The following is a 9,654-nucleotide window of genomic DNA, read 5'->3' as shown; positions in this document are numbered from 1 at the left end:
TACAGAGGTGAATTCATTCCCTCTTCGAAATTCGAATGGTGATTAGACCGGCCACCATCGATGGTAGTCGGAAGACAATAATTGCAAGTTAGTCATACGGAGATGAATTTGTTCCCTCTCTAGTTGGTGACTAAACTGTCACCAAAAACAATAGTTGGGAAGACAACAATTTTAATGGTACTTAAATATTTGTATATCACACTAAATGTCTGCTTAGAATTTGCTCATTTTGTTAAAATTGAAAATTTTGTGTTGAAAGTATTCTAAATAAAGGTAAAATTAGTTGAAATAGTACAACGAGACACACAAATAGTATAAAAAAGTATAATAAGACTAATGAATAGCAGTAAAAATAAACTGAATAGTAAAATAAGTTGGAAAAAATAATTTTTACCAAACAGACAATAAATATTTAAGAATATTTTCATTAAAAATGTTTTCAGTGTTACAGCCAAACCAACAAGCTAAATTGTATATTTTTTTTGTTTTCTTTTTTCCATAAGAAAAAACCGAGAAAAACGTTGTGTATCTAAAAAACACTACCAAAAGTGTAAAGCACAATCAACTAAAATACTGTAATAAATTTAATCTAGGAATTACACGTGTAACCCAACCCTATTCCCACGTGTGGAATATTACTAGTAGAGCAAAATAAATAAAAAAAGCGGATAATTCAAGTGGACTCGTGTCAAAACGCGCAAAAAGAGTCCAACACGTAGAACTAGAACCTGAGATATTTTTGAGCCACTTAAAAAGATCTTTTTGGAATCAGAGCCCCCAGTGGAACACGTGTCCATGATTCTCCGCCTTCAAATCCAACCCTGACGTAACTCCTCGATTCTCTATCACAGTGTCTCAGCAATACAATACCAACACGCGTCCCTAAGCCAATTAAAAATCGACACGTTAGGACGTCCTAAACCAGTATCTAAGGCACTGTACGAACCAATCCATTCCACGCACGCCACATTTTCCCTAAAATAACCGTATATATAGGAAGCCCGTTAGGAAATAAGAAACCGTTGAAAACTTGGATTAGGATTAGGATTAGGATGAGTGCCAACAACGCTAACACGCGACTCCGACCGAGTCAAGGCTCCGAGTCGGACGAGTCAGGCATTATCAACGAGCGAGTACTGGTTTTGATCTTCGAGTCGATCAAATGGGACATACATACTCTGTGTTCGACTTCCTCAGTGAACCGGAAGCTCCGGGCCATAGCGAACCGGCTTCTCTGGCGCGAGCTCTGCGTTCATCGCGCTCCGAGAATGGTATCCACATTGGCGAACGGGTCGAACAACAACCGGATCGGCGGTGGATGGCACGCGCTGGCGAAGCTCCTTTTCTTCTGCTGCGGGAGCGAGTCGACTCGGAATTTCAAGCTGAGTCGGGACTTGCCGGGTCACTTCGTGAAGGCCTCGCGGTTTTCGAAAACTTCGGGTCGGAGTTTTCTGAGCAAGAAATGCCGGGGCGATTTGTTGTACGTTAGTGACCCGTGTGAGCACCCGAACCCGAGTGGCGGTGGCAAGGAAGATGATGTGGGGGTTTATAGAGGGGTATTTAAGGGATTCTTGAAATCGAGGACGAGAGCGTGTTTGATCGGACGGCGGGTAGAGCTCGAGGAAAAGGTGAGGTGTCCTTATTGTGGGGCCCCAGTGTGGAGCATGACTTCGGCTCGGCTTGTTCCCAAAAGCGCGGCTCGGCGGCTCGGCTCACATCACGGTGGATTGGAGTACTTTGTCTGTGTTAATGGACATTTGCATGGTACGTGCTGGCTCGTCCCTCTGTCGTCCGATGAGGATGATCTTGATCTTGATCTTGATGATGACGTGGACGGTGATGATGAGGATGAAACTGGGGCCCATGAGGTTGATGACATGGTGGTTAGTGGGAGTGCGAGTTCACGTGAGGAAAATTAACTTCAGTTGCTTCCACGTGGCGGGGGCTTTGAATTTGCTTTTGATTCTGTGATTTGGTGGGAAATGATGTACATGGAGAGTGGATGATTTGGATTTTGGAGTTAGGTTGACGTGGAATATTGGGTTTTTAGTTTTTTTTTTTTTTTTTGAGATTTTTTTTTTCCCAGTGTGCTACTTTTTTGGGTTACCTTAACTTTCTCAGATCAATATAAATGAGTTTCGGATATGGGCAAATTTATGTGCAGAGTAACAATGAGTAATGCTTCAGACTCTTACAACAAGGACAAGTCCCAGTGCGAGAGTTCGAAAGATTGCACCGGGACTACCAATAATTTTTCTTAACTAAAAGTCAAACACGTTGTTGCATTAGCCAATGAAAATATAAATGGTGTTTGAAACTTTGAATTTAATTGGGAAACTAAATATACTAATTACTACACCTAAATTACCATGCTTAATTTTGACCCTACGTTCATGTGATATTGAAGTGGATTTTAATTTAAAAATTTTGTTTATCTGATGACAACTTGACATTTGTAGTGTTTCTTTATAATCAGTATTGACAGTTACGTGGACTGCCAGGAGAATATGGGGTTGAATCTTTGGAGGGTTGAGATTTTTTTTTTTTTAAAAGAAAGTCGGGATATATAAAAGCTTATATGATTATTATATGTACCATAATTATTGTAAACAAACAAATGAAAATTTGCTAAGTGCTCAATCCTCAAATATATGTCATTTTACTTGTTAAGATCGATGTTTCTCTGCTGCGGTGTGATTATACTTTTTTTTTTTATTAAGATCGATGTGATTATACTTTAACTTCATTATTAATAAATTTGTTTTTTGGAATATTATCTAGCTAGCAATAATAATAGAAAGGTGGTGAAAGAAGATTATGATTCGTTTTCGTCTCTCTTTATTCTTCACTGCAAAAAGGTCATATTGAAATTGAAGTTTGAAGAGTATTTCTTAGGCATTATGACAAAGTTGGAAGTCCAGATTTCATGAGAGACACAAGATATTGTTATGGAGAATTTCAACAAACATCCTACCCACGAATGATAAGCTAAACAGGTTTTTCTAGAGAAGCTGATCCTAGCTTCCCTCTTATGCGATTGTGAACAAGAGACTGCCTCTCACCTATTCTTGCAATGCCATTTGGTAAGAGCATTATGTTATGCGAACTGGTGAAGTATTATAATTGATGAAGTTCAGGTTTCTTCTCTAGATCAATGGATGGATATCCTATTTGACCCCCTTGGATTCCTAATTCTGATAAGGAGCAAAGAAGCAAGTTCTTGTTATATGGTGCACTAGTCTTTGAGTGGGTTTGGAAGTGCAAAAACCAGACTGTGTTTGAGAACAAAGGCCTGCACTATGAACAGGTTTGAAGAAGTTTTATGAAGATTTTCCAAGAGCATTGAACTATGACAAGGCTAGGCTAGCTCTCATAGTTCTCCAAATGGAGATCTATGAGCTGGTCAAGCCACAACAAAGTGCAATCAAGCTTCTTTTTATTTTAATTTATTAATTATCAAGTGCAATCAGCTTAATTGTGATGCAGCAATTGGGGTCTTAAAACTCTTCTATTGTTGTTATAGCCAGAGATTGGAGAACTAGTGTTTGTCATTAGACTCATTACAAAGAAATTGGACACCATCACCCCTATCCAAGCTGAAGTTGAGGCTATCCTGTGAGAATTAAAACTGGCTTCCTAAGCTAATCTTGGAAGGTTGGTTACATATAGAAGGGGACTTCAGTAGTTGTATTGAAGTCTAAGAAGCCACGATTCTGCAGTTTCTTGGACAATTAAAAACATTGATGATGGTGCCAGAATGATATTGTAGAGTTTTGATGATGCTAATGTGAGCTGGGTCAATTGAGAACAACTAGTAAGCTATCCGTGCGATACACGAATAATATTGTAATGTTTTATATAAAATGGTTTTGAAGAATGATGGATATGTATTGTAGCATAATTATTATAGAACTTTATTAGTAATGAGTCCATCGCACTAAAAAAAGAAAGAAAGTAATGAGTCCATCATAAAAGGCAATAATTATAAACTGCACACATAAATCTATTAGTAATGTGTCTTTCTCTTTTTCCTTAATTCTAAAACAAAATAAACATTCCAAACACCCACAGTCAACCACATCATTTACAAAACCCACAAATCCACAACATTTAACTTTAACGTCAAAATCGTAATTGTTGTTGTCACTCAATATAAAATGCTAGCCTTCCTTTCTTGGTTGTAGCCAACTCATACAAGTTAGGATTAGATAAAACAACAATGTTAGAGCTTGGTAGGTATCGTCGAAAGATTAAAGGTAAATGATATCGTTTTTTGGTCTGTGTGTATTTGACATGAGATGGCATGAAGAGTTATGGGGGTGTATATATATATAAAGGGGTAGAAGTCCAAGAGATGAAAATGATGAATTAAAATGCAATGAGTTTTGTGTGTATGTATGTGAGATTAAAAGTGTTGAAACATTGAACCAAATAATACAAAAAATATTTATTTTTTAATTAGAAAAGTCTTGAAATATTGATCCAAATTAAACAAAAAATCAATATTTATTTTGTTCTTATTTTTGATGTGGCACTTAAGAATATTTCAATTCTCTTTACATAGAAAGTGCCACTTGGCAAAAATTCATGTTTTTTCACATGAGGTCTTTGCTTATATATATATATATATTGATTGATGTTGGTAAAAGTGTGCATAGGCCTCTTGGAGCCTAGGCGCAAAGCGCAAGCACGTGCCAAATTGAAGTAAAGAGCACTATTTTCTAATAGAAACATTGGTAACATATAATAAAAACAATAAGAACTCAAAATTTGTATATTTTACCTATTTGATAGTTGCAATTGTATAATTGTTTCTCAAAAAAATTGTATAATGTTTGTAAGTTCAAATTTTACCTAAGTTTTTCAATTCTTAAAATTTTTATATAGTAAATTAATAACAATTATTAATGGTTAATATCATAATGATCTAGTCATAGATAGTTTAAACATATTTTGTATAATTCTCTTGTACTTTATAAAAGAACATAACCATGATAGTTGTAATCAAATAATGTGTATGGTTCAATTAGCATATATCTAAAATTCAAAGACCAAAAAACATAAGAATGATAAATTAACCTTGTTCATATGTTATATGACATGTAAATAAAAAAAAAAAAAAGGAAATGCTAACGAGTGCCCTTAGGGCACTAGTTAATAATCTATTTAAAGAAAGTTTTTATGGGAAATGAAAGTAATTAATATTTTGACAGCTTTTTTCATTTCCCATAAAAGTGGTATCAAAACTTTTCTAAAATGGATTATTAACCAGTGCCCTAAAGGCACTCGTTAGCATTTCCCTAAAAGAAATAAAATTGTTTGTGTAATTCAACACCTAAAGATAGTAGTTGTGTAGTAAATCATTGGTCCATATCATTTCTTTCAAGATCAAACAATTAATTTTGATGATTCATATCTTTTTTAGCAATAAAATAAAAAAGATATCTAGGAATGCTTTGTGCTTCTTCAAAAAGCTCCCAAAAAAAAATTGTGTTTAAAGTGTGATTCATTAAATGAGTTTTTTTTTTTTTTGGCCTAACGAAGTGTTGAGAGCTTAGGGTTTCAAGCTTTGAGGTTAAAATGAAATGCGCTTTTTGAAACCAAAAAAATAAAATGTGTGTTTGGTAAGTTTATAAAAAGCTGCATTTTCATTTGTGAAGAAAAAGCCCAAATCGCGAAAGCAACACCTTACTCCATTGCAAAAAAGCGTTGTAGCGTGTTTCAATATTACTGTTGGAAGTTGCACAAATTTCCCAAATTGCCCACTAGTTTTTCTTAAAAATCCAATTTTATCCCTTTGTTTATAACACAATTTTACAAAGGAACCCAATGATGAAATCAGAACCAAAAATAAAATCAAATAAAATAAAAAACTGATCTGACCCATTTCTACCACATGTCATTGGCAGTGGGGAAGAGATCAAGCAACAGTAGGGAGGAAGACAGGCGGTGGTGAAGGCAGAGCAAATTAGTAGACAACGGAGGTGAAAGACGCAGACAACGGAAGCGAAAGACGCAGACAACCGATCAACAGACCCATCTCTCTATCTTCATTTGATGAGAATCAAATGGTATAGGTGTGTGTGACCTTTAAGTTTGTGTGTTTTGATGGGATAGAGGGAAAGAAACTTGCAAACGAAGTGGCAGGAGAAAAGGGAGAAAGGAAGAAAGAAAATAAAAAAAGAAAGAGGAAGAAAGAGAGTTCTATGGAATGTTCTGGAGTGTGGAGGAAGTGGTAGGGAAATAAGAGGAAAGAAGGAAACGAAAAGAAAAGAGTATGGGTACGTGTGTGGAGGAGAAAAAAAAAGGGGAAAAAAGAAGAAGGAAAAAAGAAGGAAATATGGATGAAAAAAATAAATAAGTAAGGGAAAAATAAAATAAAGAATAAGAAATTAAAATTGAGAAATGCTATCACAATATTTTCACAATACTTTTACAATAAATTTTAAGTGGTAGGTTATTATTAACTAATATTGGTGAGAAAAAAATAATTTTTTTAGAATTAGAAAAAAATAATTTTAATAGTATGTTCAAATTAACTCCTTTATATATACATTATCCTTTTTGGTAATTTACCACTCAAACTACCACATTTATAAGTGCTAGCCAAACACTCAGCTTTTTCAAAAAACACTTTTTAACAATTTTGACTAAACACTCAGTTTTTTCAAAAAGCCTAGTTTCATACCGCACTTTTTAAAACTTCCACTTTTTTAAAAAGCACCATATCAAAAAGCTGAACTAAACTCACCTTGAGAAGCAAACATAGCTACTTATACCTTAGCTCAATAGGCACACTTTTAACAACATTGATTGAGAAGCAAACATAACTGCTTATACCTTAGCTTGGTGGTCAATGCTTAATAGCTACTTTGACTCTTATAATTTAGGGCATGACTTTTTAGTTCTTGTAAATTTTTTTTTTTTTTTTTTAGAATACTAAATATTTTTAACACACGCAAGAGGAGAAGGGAGAAGGTGGTTCAATAAAGTTGGTCCTTTCATTAAAAAAAAAAAGTTGGGATAATTGAATCATAGATTTCTTAAAATTTTAACCATTACCCATTAAATTAATTGTTCATATTTTGTCACATAATTAGTACTTTGATAGATACCAAAATAGTGTTAAACAATACTTGTTTAAATGTTGATGATATGATAAAATTAGATTTATTGATTTAATCATGAATTAAGAGATCCCAAGAAATCTTTAACAAAATTATCTTCAAATATCTAGATGATCTCAATCAAATAAGAAATTCTATGGTACCCTACTTTTTTGCAAGGTATGGTTCTTCTAGGTAGTCAACTTGCTATATATGTCACCAAATTATTACATTGAATGGTACTGACGTCATATTGGGCATTACCAATGTCACACGTGATCATACTAATATCACATTTAATAGTTTTTTTTAGTTACACTGAATGGTTCCAACGTTACAATATATATAGATAGATTTTCCGCATAACGGACATTATTGTGATTTGACATCCCAATCTAACAAAAATTTAATCTTCCCAAGTACTTGGTATTTATAGTGCACAAAAATGCATTTATTCATGTAGTTATAATGGTTTTATTGAAGAGTGGAGATTTCCATGGTTCTCATTTTCATTCTCTCTTGTGCGTGTTGTTGTTGTTGTTGTTGTTATTTATTTATTTATTTATTTATTTTTGTGTATAATGATTTACTCAAAAAGAAAAATAAATTTTTTATATAAGATAGAAATTTTATGTTTCTAGCCTAATTTAAGTATATATGTGTGTGAAATTTCTTTCTAGATAACTTAATTACTGGCCTTTGCCCCCTATTGACTATCACGCCAAGGGTGCATATGGTGAAAAAATAAATAAGAAAAAAAATTAAGGGGGGAGGGTGGGAGAAGAAATCGAATTTGCTCAAAAGGAAAATACTAGAGATACATATTTTCAAGTTGTTTTACAAATTGCTAATATAGTGAGGGAATATTGATAAATGAAAAAAATGATATTAGTGTTAGGTCTTGGTGAAAAACAATAAAAATTAGCTACAATAATAGTTTATAAAAATATTGTAAAATAATTTGTGGTTGTAACATTATCTATTTTATAATGGTAAATAAATTGAGAATTTGGAAAGTGAATTATTTTTCAATGGTCAGATCTGGATCCCGTAAGAATCGGGATATTGAGTAATTGCAATTTGATTTTTTCTCACATTAACACCATGTTACCAAAAAAGCTTTCAAAAATAGTATTAATACCACCCCCATTTTGCTTCCTCCACATTAACAAGCCCAATCAACCCCTTGCCTTGCCTTTGACTCAGTGGCATTCTTCGAACACAGTCATGTTGGGCCTCACATACATAACAAAATGTTTTGTAGGACTCCTTTGGTATGCTGCATTTGCATGTTCCTATTCTTTGTTTCTAGTTTTGCATGTGTTTTGGTCAATTTCGAAAGTAACCTTACTTCTTGTTTTCTACACTTTGTTATAGTTTTATTTATATTAATTTCGTTTTTTTCAATAACTTGATCAGGACCTTTTGCAAGCTTGTAACCAACAACATGTTTGGTCTAAAGAAAAGAATATCAGTCAGAAACAACACAAAAAAAAAGGTGGTAATCATCATGGGGGCAACTGGAACTGGCAAGTCAAAATTGTCTGTTCATCTAGCTAGTCATTATGAGGCAGAACTCATAAACTCAGACAAAATGCAAGTTTATAAGGGACTTGACATTGTCACCAACAAACTCACCATGGAAGAGCAATGTGGTATACCACACCATTTGCTGGGGATACTCGATCCCTATGCTGATTTTACAGTAGACCATTTTCGTGACATGGTCGTACGTGCCATTGAGTCAATTGTGAGTCGCGGCCACCTTCCAATCATTGTTGGAGGGTCTAATACCTATATCGAGGCCCTAATTGATGATGAAGATAGCAAGTTTAGATCAAAGTATGATTGTTGCTTCCTTTGGGTGGATGTGCCCGTGTTAGTGCTTGACCCATTTTTATCAAAGCGGGTTGATCAAATGATTGAAAATGGCATGGTAGATGAGTTGAGAAAAATGTTTGATCCCAATGTGGATTATTCACAAGGGATTTTTAGGTCAATTGGGGTTCCTGAATTTGACCAATATTTTAGAAATGAATCTTCTTTAGACAAAGAAACCAATGCGATGTTAATCCAAAAGGCAATAAGTGAAATGAAGGAAAATACATACAAATTAGCATGTCGTCAAGTGGAGAAAATTTATAGGCTCAGAGATATAAAGGGATGGAATATTCACCGCCTTGATGCTACACAAGTGTTTAAGAAAAAAGGCGAAGAATCTGATGAGGCTTGGAATGAGCTCGTGGCTGGACCAGGTGTGGCAATTGTTGGTCAGTTTCTTAGCAAAACCTATTAGGTTTTGTAGGGATGCATGGTACTTTACTTGAATGTTTGATCAATCTTTTTTAATGGGGGTGGTTTTGATTTCAAATATATCTGGACTCTCCCGATTATGCATTTTACTTACGTAATACCCCTATCTAGTGTTATGTCCCCCCCATGCCAAAAATAAATGTGCATTTCCTTCTCTTTTAAAAATTTATAGAAGATTTGATTTTCTATATCACATTTCTGTTTGTTTCGACATTAACATTTTGAGAAATATGAA

General features: G+C 34.3%; 2 protein-coding genes across 2 annotated transcripts; both read left to right on the top strand.

Annotated features, from left to right (window-relative positions):
- The first annotated feature begins 965 nt into the window (after positions 1 to 965).
- LOC111998783 (EID1-like F-box protein 3) lies at positions 966 to 2,145 on the top strand. Its single transcript, XM_024030878.2, has one exon. The coding sequence runs from the start codon at positions 1,053 to 1,055 to the stop codon at positions 1,917 to 1,919; it is 867 nt and encodes a 288-aa protein (XP_023886646.2). The 5' UTR covers positions 966 to 1,052; the 3' UTR covers positions 1,920 to 2,145.
- A 26-nt stretch (positions 2,146 to 2,171) lies between these two features.
- LOC111998748 (adenylate isopentenyltransferase 3, chloroplastic) lies at positions 2,172 to 9,402 on the top strand. Its single transcript, XM_065768603.1, has 5 exons — positions 2,172 to 2,220; positions 3,308 to 3,402; positions 3,524 to 3,615; positions 6,936 to 6,978; positions 8,605 to 9,402. The coding sequence occupies exons 1-5, from the start codon at positions 2,172 to 2,174 to the stop codon at positions 9,400 to 9,402; spliced, it is 1,077 nt and encodes a 358-aa protein (XP_065624675.1).
- The last annotated feature ends 252 nt before the right edge of the window (positions 9,403 to 9,654 follow it).

The sequence above is a fragment of the Quercus suber genome, unplaced genomic scaffold (assembly GCF_002906115.3).
Source record: "Quercus suber isolate HL8 unplaced genomic scaffold, Cork oak 2.0 scaffold_970, whole genome shotgun sequence".
In the NCBI taxonomy this organism is placed as follows: Eukaryota; Viridiplantae; Streptophyta; class Magnoliopsida; order Fagales; family Fagaceae; genus Quercus; species Quercus suber.
Note: the sequence above shows the minus strand (reverse complement) of the source record. Positions and strands in the feature narration are given on the sequence as shown.